This window comes from Chroicocephalus ridibundus, chromosome 7 (genome assembly GCF_963924245.1).
Source record: "Chroicocephalus ridibundus chromosome 7, bChrRid1.1, whole genome shotgun sequence".
In the NCBI taxonomy this organism is placed as follows: domain Eukaryota; kingdom Metazoa; phylum Chordata; class Aves; order Charadriiformes; family Laridae; genus Chroicocephalus; species Chroicocephalus ridibundus.
The window spans coordinates 56934644-56958653 of record NC_086290.1 but is presented as its reverse complement, the minus strand read 5'-3'; the positions used below and the strand labels follow the sequence as shown (position 1 = coordinate 56958653).

The window sequence follows — 24010 nt, the reverse complement described above, 5'->3', positions numbered from 1 at the left end:
AAGCAGCAAGGTTTTAGCTTTGGAAATCGGTCCTGTATGGAATGCTGGTGGTTTATTTATAAAAACACATCTAGCACTTGCCAAGCTCAACAGTGACTTTATGGAGAAAAGCCTACCAGGGGGACGCCAATGTAGAAGAGGCATGTGATCCTTATAGAGCTGAAATGCAACAAAAATAGCTAAACGATTTAAGAGACAGCCAAATAATTTCTGTGCTGGCTCTCTGCAGCCAAACCCACCTCACCCTGAGAAGTCACGCAGCTGAATGAGTTGCTCAAATACCGCCGTCCCAGGGAGAGAGATGGAAGCTGCGACTGAAGCCAATAGCTCGGGTCTTCGGGGGGTTGAGGCCAGGGTTCAGCCAGTGCTGCTTTGCCTAATCTAGAAATGATAATTCCCATTCCCAGGGTAACAAAGAGCTCGTGTGACGTTGCCCCCAGTAAATGATGTTGCTAATGCTGCTGTAGAAACTGCTTGTGAAGCTGTTTTAATAAAACCCAGCTGTCAGGATGCACCCAAAGTTGCTTAAAAGTCCACTTTACGTACTAATATGATGTTGTGTGCTGGAACGCAGGTGACTCTCTGATCCTAAAAAGAGTTACGAGCGGTTTTAGCAGCCGTCGGAGCAAATAACCCGTGAGATTCAGTCAAACTGCTCCAGCAAACGAAGCACAACGTGCCGATGCGTTTCGAGGAGGGCTCAAAAGCTGGATGCAGCCTCTCTTGACCTCACCGACTTCCCGGGAACTCTGCACACAAAAGGTAAAGCCAAGGGAAGCACGTAGGGATTTTTGCATTTTCTTTTTTTTTTTCCCTAAACGCCCTTGTGGTAAGTCTCTGTTCCTGGCTCCGTTGAAGGCAGGAGACTGGACTAGACAGACTTGTTCAGCGCGTTAAGGGCAGGGGAAGTCCTTTGACTTGTTAAAACTTACCGTTCGCAAATGAAGTGCCCAAGAAAACTGGTTTTAAGCAGAAAACCTTTACCTTGTGACGGCTAAAGCCAGGGCCGACGTGAGCTCCTCGCGCCTTTGTGCAGAACTCGACTCTCGCAGGCTGCCCGCGGGGGAGAGCTGGGCCCGTGACTCTGCCCCTCCGAACTGCAGCGGTCCCGGACCCGGCCGCCGCCTCTGGGCAGCAGGGTCGGTGTTTTCGACACCTCGACGTGTCGCCGCCCCGCCGTCCCCCCCTGCACCCGCTGCAACTGCTGTTGAGCGGCAAACATTTGAAGAATGACTCTTCTCCCAAGGCGCTGTCTCGAGTGGGTGAAACGGAACAACTCGAACGTGTTCTTAGTGCAAAGCATTGAAGACTTTCTTTTTTTTTTTTTTTTCCTTTTAACTGGCGGTTCTCATGCATCACATCCATCCCAGGGTTAGAAACCCGCCCCGGAGGAGTAATGGTGTTGCTATTTGCTTATCAGTTGCGGTAAACACTAAAAGCTGCTCCGAGGAATTTCACGTCGCTGAAGCGCTGTTTCGTAACGCCGGTTTCCAAACTCCCCTCGGAGCTCACGGGGATTCACCGCCCGTTCCCCTGTCCGTCCCCAACCCCCCCCCCGCCCCGGCTGTCATAGCGTCCGGTTCGCCGTGATGTTTTCAGGTTAATATGGTATTTAATTAGGAACCCTCTGGGTCCCCAAATTCCAGCTGTGGAGGCATCTTAGGAAAGGGTTTTGAAACCAAGGCAGGTGACTGCATGGAGAGCTTTTGCGTTAAATTTGAGGGAGGTGGGATTTTGCCTAGAAACCCAAGAAATCACGGGTGTTTAGGCAACCAGAGCTTGTATGAATCTATTTATCGTGCTCTTCCGGAAATGTTTTTAGTAAGTATTTGTCAGCTATTTGCCCTAGGCTTAACTTCTCAAGTTCCATTTTTGGGGTAGAAGTTACAAGGTTTCTAACTCTTTCTTCTGCCCCGCTTCTGAGCTGAAAGAGCTGGAAATCTGTTCACCTTTCCACCAGACAGCTTTTCTCTTCCTGATACCGTTCTGATCACAGCAGCTGGATAAACATCTTTGTACCCTGAGCCAGAAGTCTGCTGAGAACCGTGATTTAGCATCTCCTGGGCTGAATAATTCTCTGTCTGAATGCCGAAAACACTAAGGACTAATGCCCGGTCGGAAAGCTGGCTGCTCCGGGGACGCAGGTGCCCTCCCAGACGCTTCCCCGCACCACAATGAGCAGAGGAGGGAGTTTCCTGCTCCTGCTGGAGCCCGGCCAGCCACTTTCTCGTCGCCCCTATTCTTAAGTGGAAGAGCAGATGGATCAGTCGCTTCCTAGATACGAACCAAACACGGATGCGCTCGCAGACGGGGCTGCTCTTGTTTGGAAAGGAAAAGCGTTGGGCTGACCTGCGCGAGGAGCAGCCGGCCCTTGGCGCTCTGCGTTCCCCTCGCGGCATGCCAGCCGCCCACCGTGCTCGCCCAGTCACCGCTCCCTGGCCCAGCCCCCACCTTCCTACACTCTCCCATCCCTTCCTCGTTTCTCCCGTCTCTATTTTTCTCCCCGTGGCCCAGCAGCTTCCTTACTTTGCCATGTTCTTTGCTCTCACCCTCCCTCCGTGCTCATCCCCGTCCAGCTGAAAGGCGATGTGTTACAGGATCCCCACGGATCTCTTCAAGCTGCGCTCAACAGATGCTCCCGTAACTTCAGATTTTTGGCATGATTCAAAAGAAGAGGAAGAGGCCTGTGAGCTTTAAAATAGGTGTGTGGTTGAAGCTGGCATGAAAACAAAAGCAGATATAAGTCACATCCTATTTTTCCCCCACCCCCCCCTGAACCAAAGCAGAATCAAAACATCCTTTTTGCTTTAGTCAAATTAAAACAAAATAGACAAACAAAACACTGCGGGGAGTAAACAGAGCTGTTAACTTGTCACTGGAAACCGCCCGATCGGGGCCTGTGTGCGAGCTGCAGGAGAGCTGCGGCGCTGACGCGCGTGCGTCGTGCTGCCTTGGGTGGGAAAGAGCCCCTCGTGGCCCATGGGGGACCGAGTCCCAGGCCTAGCAGGGAAATTTAAGGATAAACAGTGCAAAACAGCAACCTGAGTGGGGGGTTATTTTGTAAAGCTTGAGAGCAGGCTGCTATAACGGCTGGGGTTGGTTTTGCTTGCCCAGCCTCCTGCATTGCTGTGCTCTGTGGCTAGTGCTGGCCGCTGTCAGAGAGGGATGCCCTGCGTCCGAGCCCTCATCGGCTCTGCATCCGCGTGGTCTGGACCACGGATGAACCCAAGTTTAGGAAAAACTGGACCTGCTTTCTCCTTCTCTTTCCCCCAGCTTCAAACCGGGCGCAGCCCAAGCCTGGCTGCCATGGCCAGCAGGAGGGTTGTCCCCGCAGCCTGACCTGCCCGTGCCCTGCTCCCCGTCCAGCCCGGAGAGACGGCACCTACAGCGGGACACAGCCCGACACGGCCACCATGCCTGTCCCCATCTGCGACAGGCGGGGCGAGTTAGTAATGGCCGGCAGCCCTGGGAACACCAAGAAGGATCCATCCTCCATGGTGCGTTGGAGTGAGCTGGGTGCAGGGTGAGTCCATGGGGCAGCTTGTCCAGCCTTTTCCTAAGGCTGGGGGGGGCCCTGAAGATCCCAAGGGGAATTTGTCTCAGTGTCACAGTTGTCCCAATGGCACAAACACTGCCCTGAGCTCTTTCCCCTCATTCGCAACCCGTGTGTGGGGGTGCAGGAGAGGGATGTGGAGGGAAGAAGGGGCATGGCCCTGCTGGGGAAGGGGGATGGAGAAGGCACAGGGGGCGATTTCCCCCGTGGAAAATCATCACGGGGGGAGGCCCCGGGGCCCTGCGAGCCGCGGGGGGAGCCGCCGCCGCCGCTCGTCTCCGCCGGCGGAGCCCAGCCCTCGGCCGGGACTGGGGCGGGCCGGGGCCGCCCCCGCGGGGCCGGGACCGGGGCGGGGAGAGTCGAGCCGAGCCCGGCCGGGTCGGCGGCGGCCGGTGCGGAGCGGGGCCGGCGATGGGAGCGCGGGCGGGCGGGGCGCTGCGGGCCGCCCTGGCGCTGGGGCTGCTGGCGGCGGCGCATCCCGCACCGGCCGCTCGGCAGCGCCGGGAGGCGGAGGTAGGACCGGCACCGGGCGCGGGGGGGCTGGGGCGGGGGGGGGAGGGGGGGGGGGGCCGGGAGCTGCCACCCGCCCTCCTGCCGCCGGCTGTCGCGGCGTGTGAGCGCCCCGGGGGGGGCCCTGCCATAGGCGTGGGTGTGCCATGGCGGGGGGGTGTGCCATAGGTGTGCCCGTGCCATAGGGGTGCTCGTCATATAGGTGCCTATGCTATAGGGATGGCTGTGTGTGCCATAGGTGTGCCCGTGCCATAGGTGTGCTCGTCATATAGGTGCCTATGCTATAGGGATGGCTGTGTGTGCCATAGGTATGTGTGTGCCATAGGTATGTGTGTGCCATAGGTGTGCTCGTCATATAGGTGCCTATGCTATAGGGATGGCTGTGTGTGCCATAGGGGTGCTTGTGATATAGGTGCCTATGCTATAGGGATGGCTGTGTGTGCCATAGGGGTGCTCGTCATATAGGTGCCTATGCCGTAGGGATGGCTGTGTGTGCCATAGGGGTGCTTGTGATATAGGTGCCTATGCCATAGGGGTGGCTGTGTGTGCCATAGGTATGTGTGTGCCATAGGTGTGCTCGTGATATAGGTGCCTATGCCATAGGGGTGGCTGTGTGTGCCATAGGTATGTGTGTGCCATAGGTGTGCTCGTGATATAGGTGCCTATGCCATAGGGGTGGCTGTGTGTGCCATAGGTGTGCCCGTGCCATAGGTGTGCTCGTCATATAGGTGCCTATGCCGTAGGGGTGGCTGTGTGTGCCATAGGTGTGCTTGTGATATAGGTGCCTATGCCATAGGGGTGGCTGTGTGTGCCATAGGGGTGCCCGTGCCATAGGTAAGTGTGTGCCATAGGTGTGCCCATGCCATAGGTGTGCTCATCATATAGGTGCCTATGCCATAGGGGTGGCTGTGTGTGCCATAGGGGTGCGCATGCCATAGGTATGTGTGTGCCATAGGTGCACCCATGCCATAGGTGTGTGTGTGCCACAGGTGCGCCCATGCCATAGGTGTGCTTGTCCTATAGATGCCTACGCCATAGGGGTGGCTGTGTGTGCCATAGGGGTGCCCATAGCAGAGGGGTGCCCGTGCCATAGGTGTGCATGTGCCATGTGGGTGCCCGTGCCATAGTTGTGCCCATGCCATAGGGGGGTGTGTGTGTGTGTGTGTGCATGCCAGAGGTGTGCCCATGCTATAGGGGTGTCTGTGTGTGCCATAGGGGTGCCCATACCAGAGGGGTGCCTGTGCCATAGGTGTGTGTGCACTATAGGTGTGCATATGGGTGCCCATGCCATAGGTGTGTCTGTGCCATAGGTGTGCCTATGCCATAGGTATGCAATTGCTATAGGTGCCCGTGTCATAAGGGTGTGGGTGTATGCCATAGGTGTGCCCGTGCTGTGTGTGTGCCCATGCCATAGCTATGCATGTGCCATAGGTCCTAATGCTGGGGGGGTGTCTGTGTGCTATAGGAGTCTATGCCATAGGTGTGTGCATGCCATAGGTGTATGCCCATGCCATAGGTGTGCCTATGCCATAGGTGCGTGCATGCTATAGGTATGTGCATGCATGCCCGAGGTATGCTCACCCCATAGGTGCGTGCCCGTGGGTGCCTGACACGTGCGCCCACGCTATAGCTGTGTGCTGTGGGTGCCCGAGGTGTGTGCGTGGCGCGGGTGTGCGCCTGTGGATGGAGAGCGAGGGTGAGCCCTGTGTGCCACAGGCGTGTGCGTGCCAGCCGCGGCTTTGTGCCCCTGTGCTGTGTGCCGGAGCTGTGTGCCTGCACGGCCGTGCCCACCGGAGAAGCTGTGGCTGCCCCATCCCTGGAGGGGTTCAAGGCCAGGTTGGACGGGGCTTGGAGCAGCCTGGGCTGGTGGGAGGTGTCCCTGCCCAGGGCAGGGGGTGGAACGAGATGATCTTTAAGGCCTTTTCCAACCCAAAGCATTCTGTGATTCTGTGCTAAGTTTGTGCTTGGAATGCCAAGGTGGATGCCTACACGTGCTGTATGTGGAGACGTGTCCCTACAGGTGATGTACGTCTGTAAATCCACCCTTCCATATGGCTCTGACAGCAATAGAGCTTGTTCTAGGAAACCTCCCCATCTCCCAGCGAATCGGGATGGGACAAAAGGCAGCCTTTCCCCTGCCCTGCCTCTCCCCAGGGCTGTCCCCATCACCTCTGTTTGGATTTCTTCTGTTTGTCCCCGTATCATTGTCACACCACGCTGCCATCCGTTCCTGTTTGTTTTGGGAGGACGAGGTATGAGATTTGGCTGGTGAACAAAGGTTCGTGTTGGGGATTTTTTTTTTTTTTCTTCTTCTTGTTTAGGCATTGATCCAGTGTACGTTTGCACAGATGCTTGGTTTTAAAACCCCAGCAAGTCCTGGTGGATTAATTGGGATTTTTCACGTGCTCTAAGATGAAAAGTGCACGTAAGTGCTCGGAGGCTTGTTTTAACGTGGAGGCTTCTTACGCTGGGAGACGCTGTTTCGAAGAGGTGATTTCTACACGTGCTTGTCCCTGTGCGCACAAACCTCAGCCCGGCCCCTCGTGCCAGCTGGAGAAAAATAAACCTGCAAAATTCTTAACGCTCAGAAAATCAATAGCTTCAACTTCGCTTTAGAAAGAAAACCACCCCACTGGGGGCGAGAGCTTTAAAAGGGCCGATCTGACTTTTTATTTCTCGCTGGTGACTTCTGAGAACTTTTTCCCTCGAAGCCCCAGAGCAGGTCCCGGATGGTGGCAGAGCCCAGGCGAGGGGCGCCGGGCAAGGGACTTTCCTGTCACCCTGCCTCAGTTTCCCCAGTGCGCTGTGCCGCGGGGACTTTGGGGCGATACAATGGAAATTGCAGAGACTGGGGTAAGAAAGCTCGTCTAAATAAACCGGGCAGTTAATTCCGCTTTTAAGAGGAAGCCGAAATTCTCACGCAACATCAAATAGTCCTAGTTACTTGTGGCTTTCAGACCGCTGCCAGGCTTTGCTTCGAAAGCTTTTATTTTATTGCTTTTAAAATAGCCAGAGTTAACAACAATGGGTTGTGTAAACTTAGATGCAAAAGTCTGAGAAAACGTCCAGTTGTGTTATTTTCCTGGCTTGTGCCCTTCTTTTCGCTGCATTTCTGTCAATCGCTGCTCCGTAAAAAAAAAAAAAAAAGAAGAAAAGGTTGGAATTTAATTCGAAACGTTTGTACCTTAAATTGTCCTATTATCCGCAGGCTCCAGGTAGGAGACGGTGGGATGGTAGGGAGCACGGAGTCGGGCAGCCGCAGGCTGGTGCACGGTCGTGCCCGAGTCTCCCTCATCCCGGGGGAATTGTGTCAAACGCGTGGCACAGGAGACCTCCCCCCGTGCTGGGAGCGAAGAGCGTGGCCCAGTGCTGCCGGTGCCAAGGACGAAAAGGACAATAAAGTCCCTGGAGCGATTGGCGTGAGAAGTTGCAGGTCTGTTGCGATGGGAAGAAAAATTGGGTAGAAACGTGAGAAAAGCAGGGAATGGAACTGGAGAGCAAGACTAAGGGACCGAGACATTCTCATTTTGGATTTTTTTTTTTATTTTTTATTTTTTTTTCTTATCCTGCTGCCTTTCTCCCTCTCTTACAGTAGCACACGGCCTCTGACTTTTCCCCCCTTGGAAACCAAAGGGCTCACATTTAGCGTAGGCTTTGAGTTCCATTTGTGCTGAGGAACACTCCAGCGCCCGGATGAGCTCCTCTATGGAGCGGGCGGCCAGCTGGGACGCGGGATGCTGAGCCCAGCCCAGCCGGAGCGAGGGTCTCTGGCTACCACCCAGCACGTGGTGGGGCTGGGGGTCTGCTGGGACCCCCACATTTTCCCTCTGATGGAAACAACAGGAAGGAAACCTTCTTCCCGGGAAAAATTCCTGCTGCTCGGCCTCAGCAGGGCAACACAAGGAGTGGGGGAGAGGAGGAAGGATTGCTCAGGTGCCGGTGTAAAACCCCCCGGATCCCAGCTCTGCGTCGCTGCCGATAGCGGGGAGGGGACGGCGGTTCCAGGGCACCCGGCGCTCCCCGGTGTGACGAACAGCCCCGTGAGTCACCGCGGCGGGAATGGCCCCGCTTTCTTCCCGGCTCTCCCCCCCGAACAATCCCCGCTTGTTACCGGGAATAATGCCCAGGGCAGCGGGCACGTCGGCCTTCCCGCGGCTCCCATCCCGGCAGAGGGCGAAGACCGAGCGTCTTGTTTCCTTTCTCTCCCTAGACACGAGAGCACGACCAGTCTGCGTGACCAAACTGGTTTGTCAGCTGCGCTGGTATTCGCAGGGGGAAGGTTTGGGCCAAGCCCGGGGTTTTTCCCTATTTTCCCCCCAGTGCTTTGGGTCCCGCTGGGCGGTGCAGCCCATCGCTACCCATCGCTGGGATGCTGGGGCAAAGCTGGTTTCAAAGGCAGGAGCCAATTGCCGTCCTGGCCGACGAGATACTCCTGTATTTAACACAGCAGCGGAGCGATCCGCCGGCCCCGCAGGCAGGTTAACACCAAGCCCAGCGCATTTCATGACGTTTGTTTCCGTAAGTGATGCAATATTTATTGTTCCGGTCCCGGAGCATCCCTCCTGCCCCGGGCAGACGGGGAGGCAGGGAGCTGGCTCCGGTTCAGCGCCCCAGAGATCTGGGTTACGACACCAAGGAGGGGTTTTAATTAGACCCGCTGAGGTCCTGGTCTGCTTCTCAGCTCCTGAAGACCAAGTGGGAAAACTAAAGGAGCTTAAAAAGACGAATTTCCCTAGCTCCACACCTTCAGTGGCAAGTAGGTAATTTGCTGGTAAAGCAGATTTTCAGGAGGGGTGGGTGGGAGAGGAGATTCCTTCAGGACGGCATTAGGCACAGCGGGGCAGCGTCGCGGCAATGAGACGGGGCTTGGGGTTTTAATCGGCCCCCGTCATTAACACACAGAATTAGCTGACGATTCGCTGTCTTTTCAGCGGGAGGACAGCCCAGCCCTGTACTTGCTCATCTCCCTTCTTGTGCGCCTCTGTGTGTCTCTCTATATAATATTTATACAGATACTTATACACACACTTAAACAAAAGAGACACAAGGACTCTGCCGAAGGGTTTGTAACTGCCGGCAGGAATGCGGTTTGGGAGAGCGGAAAGAAATGAACGTTTGTAAAGGCCTGGACACCTTCCGAAGGTGTCCCGATGGGCAGGGGGAGCCGCCGCTCCTTCTGCAGCCATAACAAAACGTGCTCCGGGGGGGAAACTGAGGCCGAAAAGCCAGAGCTGTGGCTTTCCCCGTGTCCATCTCGGCAGGGGAATGATGCAGGATGGAGCCTGGGGCTGCCGGGACAGGGCTGGGGACCCGCCTGGGCTGGCTCCCTGGGCTGCTGTTGTTTTCTGCTTAAAAGCAAAAGACTTTGGAGGGGCAGCTCGCGGCTGGCATCCTCTGCAACCGCAGCACGGAATGCCTGCCCGCCCTCCGGCAGGATGGGATCGCTTCCCTCCACTGCCGGGGGATGGAGGGCAGGGATGGGGGTTTGTGTCCAGGCGGAGCAGGAGGGACCACAGTCGATGGAGGCCCGACGCGAGGCGTCTCTGATACTTCACCGGTGGAAAGGTGCCAGGAGCTGAGTGCCGGGAGGGGAGGGCGGGCAGGACGGCAGCCTGCTGTCTCCACGCTCTTGTTATCCCGGTTTCCAGGGAGGGAGGTCTCATTGTACTTGCTGTTGGCCGTTTTCCACCTGGGATGCCTGCGGTCGAGGGCAAGGTGTTTCCTTGGCTTTAGCTCTCCGCAGAGATGATTTCCAGGGTTGTACCCAGCTCCCCGTCGGAGCCCGGAGACGGGAAGGGCCCCTCGGTCTCCCCCAGACCATCCTGCCGTTATCCCTGCTGGCAGCCAGACCTTTCTTCTTCTCCCTCCCTCCTGCGGAGGGGGAGCCGGGCGTATTTCATCTTTATGCTTAGCTCTCGGTTTCCTGCTGTTTTTCTTTTCCCATTGTATGGAAAAGAGCATTTCCCCATCTGGGGCAGGAGGGAGGGGGGGTTTCCCAGCACGGCCAGGCTTTGCATCGCAGCCTCTGGAGAGGTTTGGCGGGCTGATGCCAGCTTCCACCCGGCCCCACCAGAGCCTGGCTGGTCTCCGGGGGGTTGTGAAGAGACGGGGCGGGGGGGGTCTGGGGCGTGGGTTTGGGCACAGGACACCATGGCACGGGGCTCTTGGGTTCCCCTGTCACCCTGAAAAGCCCTTGGTGCAGGGGACTGTCTGATAAATACCTTGCACAGTGGAGGCTCAGCGCATCCCTCTCCCCTAGCTCCGTGTTTCCAGGACTAGCATCACCTGGAGCTCACAATAACTATTTCTAGACAATGTCATACAACTTCTGGTGGTTTTGCAGCCTGAGAGCTGCAAGGACCTCAACGCGGGCCAGAAACTACAGAGAAACTACAGGGAAACTGCCGCTTTGGTTGGACTTGCAGAGCTCAAGGAGCTGCGGATGGGAATAACAAAGGCAGCGGCCTGTGTACGTTTTGGTGCCGTTTCGGGGCAGCTGCCCTGATAACGGTTGCTTTTTTGCCACGCGCCCTGACTTGTCCAGATGGGGTTTCAAGCATTTTGTGAGGTCACGGTGGGGGAAAAAACATTTTTGTGCTGGAAGAATGGGATTGGTTTAGGTTACAGGAGAGGAAGCGGCTCACAGTGGTTATGGTTTTGGTGCTAAGCGGGAGCAAAATTGCGGTAGAAAAGGTTTAGACTGCGCCATGCTTTCGAGACGCGGGGCTGCGTGTCTGGGTGCTTTGCGGCTGACATTTATCTGCGGCGATGTAACCGCTGGGGATTATCACCCCGCGTCCCTGTGTGTAGCTGGCGATCTTCTGATTATGAAGGAGAACATTATAAAAACAAAACAACTGAGAAAGAGGGCCGGGCACCTTCTCCTCTCCAGACTGCTCTCTCTGGGCTACCAAACCTCCCTGCTCTCCCTCACCCCTGTATCCTCCTTCCCTGTGTGACCACCCTGAGCCGCCGCTGTATTTTGCCTCCTGGGACCCCTGTAAAGGGGGGGTTATCCCCGTACGGCTGGGGAGGTGGCATGTCCAGGCTCTACGGTCCATCCCCGGGCAGAGGACAAGCCGATGCTCTCTCCTGCCGGCGCGGCTCTTACTCACACCTGATTTATCCTGACTCACCGGTCCCGGCCGTGCGGTGTCTGGGTGACCCTGGCCACGCTCGGAGGCTGCAGCCTGATGATGCTACAAGACGCTGCTACCTCCGGCCGAGGTAGGCAGCTGGTAAATGTGTTTGGTGGGAAACACGGCCAAATTTTTTGGCTGTGACTGGGTGGAGAGCGTGTCCCGGCAGGAAACCGTGCCGGTCCTCCCTGCTGCGCTGCAGCCGCAGGCGGATGCTGCAGGTAAAAGGGGTGTAAAGGAGGAGATCACACTCGGGGGCTGGAGGAGATGAGGTCTGGGAAGGGGGTAGGGAGGGCTTGCAAAGGGGCCAGCAACAGGCAGAGAGCACAGGGAAGGTGCCTGCCCTGCCCGCGGGAGGCGTCGGACGCGGAGGGTGACGTGTTTGGGGATGACGTGAAGGTGACTGTTCTCCGCAAGCGGAGGGTTTGGGCAGGAGGAGGCGAGGGAGAGGCCCTGGCGCGCCCTGGGGCTGCCATACCCAAAGACCATCCCCGCTCCCCACCAGGTGACCGGCAAAGCACAGCTTTGGGTGCTGCCATGGGACGCGCTGGGCGACCAAGTCACCCTCTGGAGGCGGACGCTCAGGAGTAGCATCGAGTGCAGGTTGACACCAGCCCCCTTCTTCTCCCTGCCCTGAGACGAACGAGGAGGGAAGAGGCTTTAAAAGCCCAAGTTTTTCCAGCGGGCAGCTCTCCCGGGGCAGTCCATGGCATTCCTGGGGCTCAGCCCACCTCTCCTTTGGGATGCGGGAAACGGAGCAGCCGCTTTCACTTTTTATTCCTCGTGACTTGAAGTCCGAGTCTCCTGCGCTAACAGGATGCTGGGCGGCTTGTTTGTCTCCTGCAGACATCCCCGGCGGCGGGGAAGGCGGGTGTGGAGCATTCCTGCCACCGTGGCTATTAACTTCTCCGAAAGCTCGGGGCGCAGGCTGCGCAGAGGGAAGCCCTTTATTTTCTTTAACGTGCACTTTGTGCGTTGGAGCAAGTTCAGAGCGACAATCTCTGTCCATGCAAATGGCCGATAAGAAGAAGAATGGTTTGGCAGGGCAGATTGCCCCCGGAGTGTCTCCGCTTTGCGGCAGCACATCCTGCGTGGGGATGGGGAGAGGCTGCAGCCTGACCCCGGCTCACCCCTCCCTACCCCTGTCCGCCGCATTTTAGCTTTTATTTTAATCATTGCGTGGAGCCGAGGTGATTAGAGCTGCGGGTTTGGTAGCCTCTGGCTGCGGATGACCTGGCAGCAGGATTTTTTTGATCTGTTGATAGCAGCGTTTCCTCCATCGTGTCATGGCCAAAACCCCAAGAGCCATCAAAAAGGATGGGGAGGAGACACACAAACCCGTGTGAGCGCGGGAGGTGCGGCTGCTTGGGGCGCAGAGATCTCGCGAAAAAAATAACCGAGCATTTCTGCACAGCCCCGGGGTTTCCAGTACTGTTTCCCATTGCACCTCCTTCTTTTTCCCCCCGTCTCCCAAGCACCATGTGCGCAAACCCCTGCCCGTGCTCTGAGCTGTGCCTCTCCCATGTCTCTTCTTGCAGCTATTCCTGGAGAAATATGGCTACTTCGGCGAGCGGGGGGCCGGCACGCACAGCCCCGCCGAGTTCACGGAGGCGGTGAGGTACGAGCCTTCGATTTAAAACCACGGCAGAAATGCAGCAGCTCCGGCTGCGTGGGAGCTGCCGGTGCTCGGGGTGGGGGGGGGTGTCTTTTTGCAGCCGGGGGCTCTCTCTCTCTCGCACGGTCCGATGATAAAGCACAACCGGTCCTTTTCGGAAACGCCGGTCCGTACCCAGCTCCCGCAGCTGGATGCCGGCTGCTGGCAGCCCAGCGCCGCGCTGCGCTGCTTTATTTGCCTTTTATGGCCCGGTGCTCCCCTTACAATAATATCTGCGGCGAGGCCGAGGTTGGGGAGGGCTGGGAGACGTCCGGGGGCCAAGCTGACAGCCCCCCCTCAGACTTCTCCTGATGAGATCGCATTGGCTCCGGGAGCATCCCTGGCCTGACCCTGGGCAAAGTCAAGTGCAAAGTCAAACATCTGGGGTTAAAAACTGGAAAAAGCGTTTATTTTTTTTTTGGCTCCCCTGTCTACTTTTGGCCTGCGAGGAGCTGGCTCACCGGTCAGATGTGGTGGCAGAGGTAAATCCTTGCTTTATCGCCGGGATGCATTCCCAACGGCGGGACGCGATGCTCGCTGGGTGAAAACCCTGGCTTGGGTCAAACACCCGGCACAAACGTGACCGAAATCCCTGCGGCGAGGGGTCGTCTGCGTGTGCGTGCTTGACATCTCCCTTCCTTTTCCAGGGATTTCCAGCGGGTGACCCACCTCCCGCTCAGCGGGGTCTTGGATGCCCCCACGCTCCATCAGATGGCCCTGCCGCGGTGCGGCACGGGGGACGGGGAGCGCCGCGCTGCCGGGGCACACCGGGAATCCGCCGCCCGGCGCCGCAGGCGCACCACGCAGCACGGTGAGCGATGACGTTTGGGTTTCTGGGGTGCTGGGAGTCCCACTCTTCCGTCCTGGCTCCTGGAGATGCTGCCGTGGATGGGAGGTGCAGCCCCACCGTCACAGCACCCATCCCAGGACCCCCCCTGGCTTTGCATCGCTTTATTTTTAAACCTCTTTATTTTTAAACCTCTTTATTTTTAGTCGTTCTGTATGGCTTGATGTCAGCAACGATTAGAGAGATGCAACTCCCACTCCTGGGGAAATGCAGCTCTCCGGGGTGGTTTTACTGCTGTCGAGGGAGCTGGGACATGTCCCCAGGAGCAATCTGGTCACCGTGGCCCCGGGCACAGCCGCAGTGGCACCATGCAAAGGGCAGGGGCTGGCACGCAGCGAGGTTCTGCTGAGTTTTGAGGGTCTAACGTGTGTTAGTCACCCAGCAGGAACCACAAAACCTGCTGGTGCTGGGCTGCCTGACCACAGGGGGTTGTTTCACCCACATTAAAAGGTTTAAGTCAGCTCCCAGCAGCTTCTCTTGCTCTTGTGTATCCAGGATTGGGCCTCTCATCTCTCATGAGCTGCCTCCTGGGCTTGGGGATGAGTAACTGGATTCCTAGAGAGCAAGAGGGCTGGGACCAGCTGCGCTTAGGACATGGGAAAAATGAAGAGGAGATTAAGAAAGGGCTCTGTGCCGTGTCAGGCTGTCGCTGCATCTGGCAGGGCTGGCGATGGATGGCCCCAGGAGACAGCCCCGTCGTCCTCCTCCAGCCTCTGGCTTTCCTTCCGAAACCCTGACGTGTAGCAACGTCCCTGCAGGCACCATCCCGGGCAGAGGGTCTGCTGTGCCCCGGGCAGCCGGGCCACGAGGCAGAGCCGGGAAGGGCATGCAGCCGGAGATGGGCGAACAGAAGCAGCCTGTGCCCTGCAGCTCATGGGGGCTCCTTTTTGGGGACCGTGGCCCAGGGGTGGGTGGCAAGAGACACCCAGTAGCTTTGAGCCCAGGTGGGGAAGGGCTCCGTGCTGTGATGGTTATTGCCCCAGTGGTCTGGCGCCAGCGGATCCCCCGTGGCAGCCAGCGGGGATGGGAGCGATGCCGTATCGGTGCCGGCAGGCGGGAGGGGAGGGAGGGGGTGCCCGCATGGCCGGCGGCACCGGGCAGGAAGGCTGGAGGCTTTGTGCTAAGTTGGCTGTTTATCCTCCTTGGAGCAGGAAGCCGCTGCAGCTGAGCCAGCAAAGTGCTTTGTTATCCACCCTTCTCCCAGCAGGATCTCCGAGAGGCAGCCGCCGTGTCCGTCGTCCCACCAGCTTCGGGCAACGCTCGCAGCCTGGCGTATGGGAAAAGCCAACCCCAGTCGAGCTTTGGCTCCCGAGCGGGTTAGCCCGGCAGCGGTGGCCAGCGCGGGGCTGGGGAGGGCGTCCGTCTGTCCCACTGCTCCCGTGCTCGGTCCCAGCCCAGCGGTGGAGGTTGTGTCCCTGCGCGGGATGGGGTCCGGTGCGTCTGCCCCACTCTGCACCTCAAACAAAACCTCCCCTCGGCAGTCGAAACCCGAGGCTTTCTGCTCTCTGGGAAGGTTTGGAGACAGGTCCCATTTGCCTCTGGAAAGGGACTGGGTTTGGAAATCAGGGTCTGCAGTGGAGGGTGCCGGGAAGAGGCCTTTCTAGCTGCCTTGCTGGGCTTTACCAGGCACCAGAGCTGGCCGGGAGCTCTGCTGACCAGCAGGTCCTTGGCCAGACAGCGTGTCGGGCAGCGGTATCCTGGATTTCCCCTCAGGAAACTTCCAGCCTGCGATTGTCCTGGGCTCAACGGCTGCGTGTGGCACCCAGCCCTCCTCTTCCCAAAAGCCAGTTGTCTTTGCCTCGCCCAGCCCTGCCCGCTGGTGCCATCCATCCTCCTCTGGTGGGGGATGCTCTGGCCGGAGCCTCCTGCCCCAGCCCGCTGGTGCCATCCATCCTTCTCCACTGGGAGATGCTCTGCCTGGACCCCTCTGCCCGCTGGTGCTGTCTGTCCTCTATGGGAGATGCTCTGCCTCCATGGAGGGAAGGGCTGGATGCTGGGGCTTACCAGCGCCGTGACCCATTGGAGTTGGCGGCTGTTGTTGCACTGAGAGCAGGGGGGGACGGTTCCTCCCCCAGGAGGGTGCCCAGCTGGCCCAGAGCCTCCCCTGCCGTGGGCTGCTCAGAAACCGGGGGGAAGGAAGCAGAGCTGATGGGGCTTGTCCCCATGGCTGGTGGGATGGGATGGGATGGGATGGGATGGGATGGGATGGGATGGGATGGGATGGGATGTCTGCCAGCTTTGCTGAGGGACTTGGCTCAGACCCATGGCCGTGAGCCCCGGCGTGCTGCCGGCTCCGTTCCCCCTGTTTCCCCGCACATCTGGAGCAGGTCTGTGGCTGCTCCCACGCCTCGGCACCGGCTCTGGCACCCGCTTCTTCCCACTGTGGCCCCGTGGCTTCTCTCCCGGTCCTGATTGCCCCCATCCAGATGTAATCGCCGGGCCCCGGGGTCCCCGCAGCTGCCGAGGGCGCTGGAGGAGGTGGCGGGGGGGGGGCTGTGATGCTGCCCGGGGGATGCAGGAACATGCATCTTTGCTTTGTGGGGTGCTTAGGGGGATCTCATCATTGTCACCATCTCCCCCGGTGGCACCGGGGCTGTGTCCCCCCCAAAAGGACAGAGCTTTTAAGGAAGCCATGGGCAGTAAGATCCGTGGTGAATGAAAAATGAGGCTTTTAAAATGAATGGTGAGCAGTGGTTTGTCCCCACTGGGATATCCCCGTCTGGGCTTCCAGGCAAGAACTTCTGCGGGTAGAAATGGTCAGGATGCCCTTAAAAATGGTGAAAATACAGCCCCGGCCACTGGGGAGCTGCTCTCCTTTTCCTTGTGTTTGCCGAGTTCAAATTACCTGTACAGGGGGAAAAAGAAAAGATCCTCTAAAAATCCCAAAGGCGGCTGGGACTCGGGGAGGGAGTTCCGGGGAGGCAGGGAGGACCCCCGTCTCACCAGGGGAGCTTTGGGTGCTGGGGAACCCCAGCCCCACACACACCCCCTGGTTTCGGTGTCCCTGCAGCTTCTGGGCTCGGTGCAGAGGGTGCGGAGGCACCGCAGGGACCGACCATGGGGACCGACCGCAGGGACCGACCACAGGGACCGACCGCGGGGCTCTGCTGAAGCTCCCCTTGGTAGAAACAGGCACTTTCCCCTCCCTCCCGTGCTCGCCGGCCAGCTGGATGGAGCCCTGGACATCCGTGGGGTCTCTGGGCATGTGATGGAGATCAGTGTCGTGGTGGTCGGTGCCGTTCCTTCCTGGTGATGTGTTTCAAACCCCTTGAGGATCGGCTCTTTTTTCCCCTCTGGCTGATGCCCAGCTCTTGGCAAATCCGCCTTATCCAGCTTGCAATCCCGCACCCCCAGCCCCGCAGTCCCGTCGATGCCCCCAAGGCGCTGTCGAGAGCCCTTCCCACTCCTTTTGCCTTTGGGCCACTTGTTCTCAGAGGTGGCTTTGCTTTCACTCCCTGAAAGCCAGTCCTTAGGCTGCATCTTCTGGGCGTGAAGCTGGCATCAGGCAGGACACCCGCAGGTCAGGGACCCGTGCTGGATTTGGCCCTGGAAAGCATGACAAGGCAAGGGGGGGGTTGTTCAAATTGGGTGCCCCAGCTTCTCTTCTCCTCAAACAGGTTTTGGCCCCTCTCTTAGGGTTTGGCTGCAGCTCCAGCACTGGGAATCTCTGGGGTGGGATCGGGTGGTGGCACCTTCAGAGGGATTTCACGGGTCCTGCTGCCAAGGCAGGGTGCTGAGGCTGTTCATGGGACGCCCAGGTGGGCTTCCAGCTTCAGCTTGGGAAAGCCGTGGCTTTTCCCAGCCCCAGGAAGCTTTCCTCCACCCAAGCGGCCTCCAGGTGGAAGAAGATGTCCAGGTCCCCATCGTCATGCTGAGCTTGCCCCTTTTGCAGGCGGGAGGTGGTACAAGCGGCACCTGACCTACCGGGTGGTGAACTGGCCCTCCTACCTGCCGCAGCATGAGGTGCGCCTGGCTGTGAAAGCCGCCTTCCAGCTCTGGAGCAACGTGTCCTCGCTGGTGTTTTGGGAGGCGCGGGATGGCCCGGCCGACATCCGCCTGACCTTCTTCCACGGGGACCACAACGATGGACTCAACAACGCCTTCGATGGGCCAGGTGCTGGTCGCTTCCCCCTCGTAAGCTGCTCTTTTACAACGTGGGCTCTTCCCCGGCAGGGAGGAGGGCTGGGGCGGCGATGGGCTGGGGGTGATGGAGGCTCTGTCCCAGCAGTCCTCCTTACTGAGGACACCTCCCAGTTTGCACCAGTTTGCTTTCTGGTTGTGGTTTCCCACTCCCAATTCTGCAGCTGGGGTCTGCCAGCGGGGCGGGTGAGATGCTTGTTGTAGGATCTTGCTGATGGCCTTCGAGGAGCCCTCCGCACCCTGACGGCATCCTCCAAACCTGAGCTCTTTCCTTCCAGCTGAGCCTTTCTGCACACTGCTATCAGACACGCTCGGGCCTTCTCCTTAAACCTTTACCCAGCACGGGTCACTGCAGTGGGACCAAGTCCCCACCTTGAGCCCGGGGCAAGAAACCAAACTCATAAACCACAGAGCAAATAAATCCCCCTCGTGCTTGGGAGCAGAAGACAGAACCGGCCTGGGTCCTATCTGCTGTGGGAAGCTGCTGTTATTTCTCAGGAGACCTCCTAAAGAGCTAAAATTGATGCATATTTAAGCAAACCGGAGCTGTGTGTGCCCCCCACCTCACCCCTCGGCTTGCAGCTGAGGTCCTCTCCTGCCCCATAGTCCATGATGGCTCTCGTGTCCCCAGGAGGTGCCCTGGCTCACGCCTTCTTCCCCCGGCGCGGAGAAGCCCACTTCGACAGTGCCGAGCGCTGGTCCCTGCACAGCGGCAAAGGGCGCAACCTCTTCGTCGTGGTGGCACACGAGGTCGGCCACACGCTGGGGCTGGAGCACTCCCCCGTCAAGAGCGCCCTGATGTCTCCCTACTACAAGAAGCTCAGCAAGGATTTCGTCCTCAGCTGGGATGACATCTTGGCCGTCCAGAATTTGTACGGTGAGCCTGGCTTCCCCGAGCACCCCTGCGTTCCTCTGGGGCTGTTCTCTGGGATGGAGAGCGAGGAGCGGGGATGGGAGCAGGTCCCTGCAAGGGGAGAGGGCTACATGCAAGGGGCGTGGTGGGGATGGGCCCCATACCTGTGTGGCTGGGGGGGAAGATGCAGTAGGGCATGTGGGTTGGGTACCAGGTCCTCCAGGGCAGGGAAAGTTGCCCGGTTGTTTGCAACCAGGGAAATACTGGTGCATGTGCTTTGGGGGTGCCAAGTGGTCTTTGCCACCACCTTATAGAGGGGGACAGGAACCAGACAGTGGGACAAGGAGTGTTTGGAGCCCTGGGACACATCCCCAGCCCCGTGCTCGCACAGTGCTCTGGGGAAGGCTGTTTCCCTGCCCCTTCTCCACAACTCACCGCTCCTTGCTCCATCCCAGGGAAGCCCTCAAAGGGCTTGGCCATCCAACTCCCAGGAAAGGTCTTCACTCACTTCCAGGACTGGAGCGTGGACCTTTACGGTGGGGACCGGCAGCGGAGGAGCCTCAGCGCCTATTACTGCCACTCCTTCTTCGATGCCATAACCGCTGGTGGGTGTTTTCTGGTGTAACCCTCTCCCAAAACACATACCCTGACCCCTCGCCCACCGCTGCAGCAGCCTGTCTCTGCTCTGATAACCTTCAGCCGTGGGAAAGGTGGATTTGGCTGGTCCACAGCCCCATGTGTGCTTGTTGCTGAGGCTGGTGGCATCACTGACGCACATCGGTGCTGCGGAGTGGAGCATCTTGAGGACGCGGCGAGGGCTTGATGTGTTGGGAGACTGGCAAAGACCCTAAAACTTGGGCTGTGGCAAGGCTCATTCGCTGCAGGAGCTCAACCATGAAAGACAAGCCTTGAGAGGGAGCTGTGGTCAGCTTTTATCCTCTCCAGGCTGGAGTGGAGGCAATGAATTATGAAAGCAGAGGGGGTGGCTGGAAGGCAGAAGGGAGCGTCCAAAACCTGAGCATCCCCGAAGCACCGCAGGCCTGCAGGGGGAGGAGAGGGGATCCGGGGAGCCGTGGCTGGGAGGTGGGATGAGGTTTCTCACCCGGGACCCCCTCATGCTTCTCTCTGCCCCGCAGACGCGGATCACAACCTCTACATCTTCAAGGGCAACCACTACTGGCTGGTGCCAGCCAGCGGCAACGCCAGCGAGCCGCAGCCCCTGCAGCCGCGCTGGCCCGGCCTCCCCCCCGGCATCGACGCCTGCGCCTGGTCCCAGCTCAGCGGCAAGTTCTACTTCTTCAAAGGTAGGTGGGGCACGGGCAGGAGAGCTGCCCTCGGGGCTGCCGCCGCTCCTGCCTGTGGTCTGGCTGTGTCCGGGTCCGGCTGGAGCACCTTCTCCTGTCCCCTGCCGCTGGTGCCATCCCCGCTGGGGCATTGCTGGCTCCCGGGTGTGCAGAAACCCGCAGGAGCCCTGGGCTGCCATGGACTAACCATATGGCGTATCGCCCCGGCAGCCCGCCGTCACCCCCTCGTGCCTCAGTTTCCCCGTTCAGGGGAGCAGGGCTCACCTGCTTTTGAAAATAAAACTAGACGCGTCAAACTCTTTGGGGTCTTGAGGAGAAAACGGTCCCCGAAGACGCGTGGCCCAGGGGGAGCTGGGACGAGTGCGGTGGTTTCATGGTACACGTGGTTCCCTGCGCCGTGCCGGGGGTTGAGCTTCCACGGGGAGCTGAAATGCCATCCCCCAAGCTGCCCGGTGACACGCCGCGGCCAGATGGGCAGAGGAAGGTCAAACCAGGCAGCCCGGCTGCCAGGGTCAGCCCCAGCTTTTAATGGAAACCAGTTGCCGGCTCGTGAGAAAGGGGGCTTTGTTGCTGCGGCTGGGTGAGAGCCAAAAGCCCCTCTCCCTCCCCAGCCCTCGGCCGCTCCCTCCCTCCCCGCGGCTGGGTCAGGCCGCGGCTTGCAAGGAGAAAGGGGCTTTTGTCTGCCTGCTTCGCGGGGACAGGGCTCTGCGGGGACAGGGCTCTGTGGGGACAGCCGAGTTCCTGCTGGCGCAGCGCTGGTCTCGGTTGCCCCAGCCCTGGAGGGGTCTGGGTCCATCTGTCCCTCTTCGCCGTGCAGGAACAGGGGAGAGGTTGGCAAGGAAGCAGCATGGGCTAGCGGATGGCGTGGTGGCCTTGCTGTGTCCCGGGTGGTCCCTTTCCATGCCTTCAAGCCCCTGAGCTACTGTGCCTCAGTTTCCCCCCCAGCCCAGTCCATAGACAGGCCCTGTGGTGCTGCTGGTTGCGTCACCCGTGGGATGGATGTCACAGCACGCGTGTCTCAGGCTGCAAAGCTGTCCCCGTGGCTGAGTCCACATCTCCTGGCGCTGGTCCTGCCGTGGACCCCGTTGGGGTGGTCTCTAACCCCTCTCCCCGTCTCTTCCCAGGTGGGCGCTGCTGGCGCTACACGGGCTCCACCTTGGAGGCAGGTTTCCCCCAGAAATGCAGCGCCCGCGGCCTCCCGCGGCACCCCGACACCGCGCTCTACTTCCAGCAGCTGCGGCGCCTGGTCCTCTTCAAAGGGCCCAAGTACTTCGTGGTGAGCGAGGAGACCCTCGGCGTGGAGCCCTACTACCCGCGCAGCCTGCGGGACTGGGAGGGTTTGCCCCCCGGCACGGCGGGCGCCCTCACCCACCGCGACGGCTTCGTCTACTTCTTTCGGGATGACCAGTACTGGAAATTCGACCGGGCGAAGCTGCAAGTGGTGGCCACCGGCAAATGGGCCACCCAGCTGCCTTGGATGGGCTGCTGGGATGCAAACGGTGGGCAGGTCCTCTTCTAGCAGAGCGGGCTGGGACGAAATGGGGGTGGGCTGAACCCCACCTCGCTCGCCGCTGCCCAGATCCACTTTTAATTGACTCTGGATTCCTGCCTGGGGACAGTTCAGCAGGGACCAGCAGGTCGGGGCTGCCCGCGGATGACCGGAGCCGTGGCTCGGTGGAGCGATGCCCCGGCGCAGCAGGGATGCGGGACGGGGCAACCATCAGCCCAGGCACCATCTGCGGCGGCCAGGTGGGCTGGAAGCTTTGGGAGACAATATTTTTTTTAAAAAAAAGACCACAAAAAACGGTATAAGCCATGGAGACTGCAAACACACCCGTTTCTGTTAATGTTCCGGATATCCTTAACGCTTTTTTTTGTTTCAAACTGGGGCTGGGGTTTGTTGATACTTTTTAGCTGTTTTCCCGCGGTCAGGCGGAGAAGTGCCGCACCGTGGCTTGGTTTGGGGCTGGGGTGGTTTTAAAGTCGAGACTGAGAATGTTTCCTGGTTAAAACAAACAAAAAAAGAGACGTTTGGACAAAACCAGGGGTCCGCGTTGAGCTTTGCCCCCGCTCCTGCCTCCTCCCCTCCCGGGGATGGCGGGTCGGCACCTCGGGGAGGAGCCCATCCCCTGCGGGTGCTTTGCTGGGCTGCGGTCGCATCCCGGCTCTCTGCCGAGGCGCCGGCTGGAGACAGCAACACCGTGGGATTTTGGGGGAGAAAGCAGAGGGTTTGGGTGTAGGAGCCTCTTTGGGGTGAAGGGAGGAGGGAAGAACAGCTGAGCTGCCGACCGCGTCGCCGTGGGATGGTGCTGTGCAGCTCGAGGGCAGCAGGAGCACGGCAGCTTGGCTTTCTGGTGGCTTTGGGATGGCTGGGTGGCTTCTCCGGTGTCTAATAAGGGTTGTGCTCACCCGGCAGCTTCCTTGTGTACAGAGAAAGTGTCTGTCCTCTGCTCTGTGGCAGGATCAACCTATTTTTGAGTCCTGTGGCCCTCTGCCACCCTTGGGTGAACTGGGTTGAAGAATTACTGGGGGAGGAGGGGGGTGAAGAGCGGGTGCGCAGGACAGATGGACGTGTCCGTGCATGCAGGCTCACGAGGACAGCTCGGCTGCATATTCCTCATTCCTTTCCCAAAGCCGGCTCCCCACCTCGAAACGCCGCTGGCTCCTGTGCACCGAGTCACCGGTCGCGTCTGCGAAGGGCCGTCGTCTCCCGCTGCCCGTGGGGCAGCGCCGGGGCTCCGAGGCCTGAAGGCAGCGGCAGCAAACGCCAGCTCTCGGTGACGACCAGGACAGGGCCCGGGTTTCTTAAAATGTCCTTACGTTTGAGAGATTTGGGGGATTTTTTCACCACGCTGGGGGGGCTGTACACATGTGGGCTGCTGCTTCGCTGGTGGTTCTCCCGGGACTCAGACCCAGGACTGCTTCGGGTCGGTGGCTTTGGCACTGGGCTGCGGCCGGTCCTGCCGTGCCGGGGTCCCGTGCCGAGAGCCGGCACGAGCGGGTCTGTCCGTTTTCCATAATATTTGTGAACGAGCCCTTCCTGCGCCCACGCGGACACGGGGAACTTCATCTGCTCGTGGCTTCAAATCTCAGGGGCTTTTCAGTGTTACCAAAGAGTTACAGGGCCACCTCATTTTGATTTTTGAACGGAATGATAATAAGGCGACGTCGCTTCCAGGGAGTCCCAAGGGCTTGGAGACCTGTTGGCAAATAAAACGAACCTCTGGATATGCGGCGTTGGGATTTCTGCTTGTTTTCGTGTTACACTTTTGTATTATTATTATTTTAAAGCCAATCTCCTGTTTCCTGAAAGGGCTGTGTGTGTGTGTTGTGTGGGTATTGCTGAATTTGGCCTCAGCGTTCGCGCTTGCTGGATCAGATGGGGGGGATGGATCCCACTGAAAAATCACCGTATGAAACACGTGGTGCTGACAATGAAGAAAACACGGAAACTCTCTTTTCTTCTTCATCCCGAATTACTGTGGATGTCTCCCCACCTCGGGATGTGTTAATAGGTTTTTCTTCCAGCACGAAGGATGGATTCACACCGATGGGGCCCCTCCAGGTCCTTCTCCCATCACGGTGCGTGAAGGCAGGTCCTTGCTTCCCGCGGGATGGAGAACACCCTGGAGCCTTCCCCGCGGCTCCTGTTCGCTTTGCTTCATGCCGCGACACGCCGGGGCGTCCTACCGGTGCTGCCCCCTGCGCGGGCAGCGTTCTGCCATGCCGGGAGAAGGACCGGCCGACCGGCGCAGGGTTGGTCCTGCCTCCATCCCCGCTCACGTCTCCCACCCGGAGCTGCATCGCTCCTGCCCTCTCAGCTGGGATCTGCAGGGCGATGGGGAGGTTGATGGAGGTGATGGGGGGGGTTGATGGGGAGATCCATGGGAAAGGCTGGCGCTGGACGCGGTCATGGTGGCAAGGCGCCTGCCCTGGGCAGTGGGAAGGGTCAGGAGAGCAGTGTGATGGCTGATACACAATCCGTGTAGTGCTTTTTGGAGTCGGGAGGA

General features: G+C 59.1%; 1 protein-coding gene across 1 annotated transcript; it reads left to right on the top strand.

Moving 5' to 3' along the window:
• Positions 1 to 3909: 3909 nt before the first annotated feature.
• Positions 3910 to 23244, top strand: MMP28 (matrix metallopeptidase 28). The gene is made up of 8 exons (XM_063340539.1): positions 3910 to 4066; positions 12741 to 12820; positions 13504 to 13667; positions 17596 to 17817; positions 18475 to 18720; positions 19152 to 19301; positions 19833 to 20000; positions 21125 to 23244. The coding sequence occupies exons 1-8, from the start codon at positions 3965 to 3967 to the stop codon at positions 21517 to 21519; spliced, it is 1527 nt and encodes a 508-aa protein (XP_063196609.1). The 5' UTR covers positions 3910 to 3964; the 3' UTR covers positions 21520 to 23244.
• Positions 23245 to 24010: the final 766 nt, after the last annotated feature.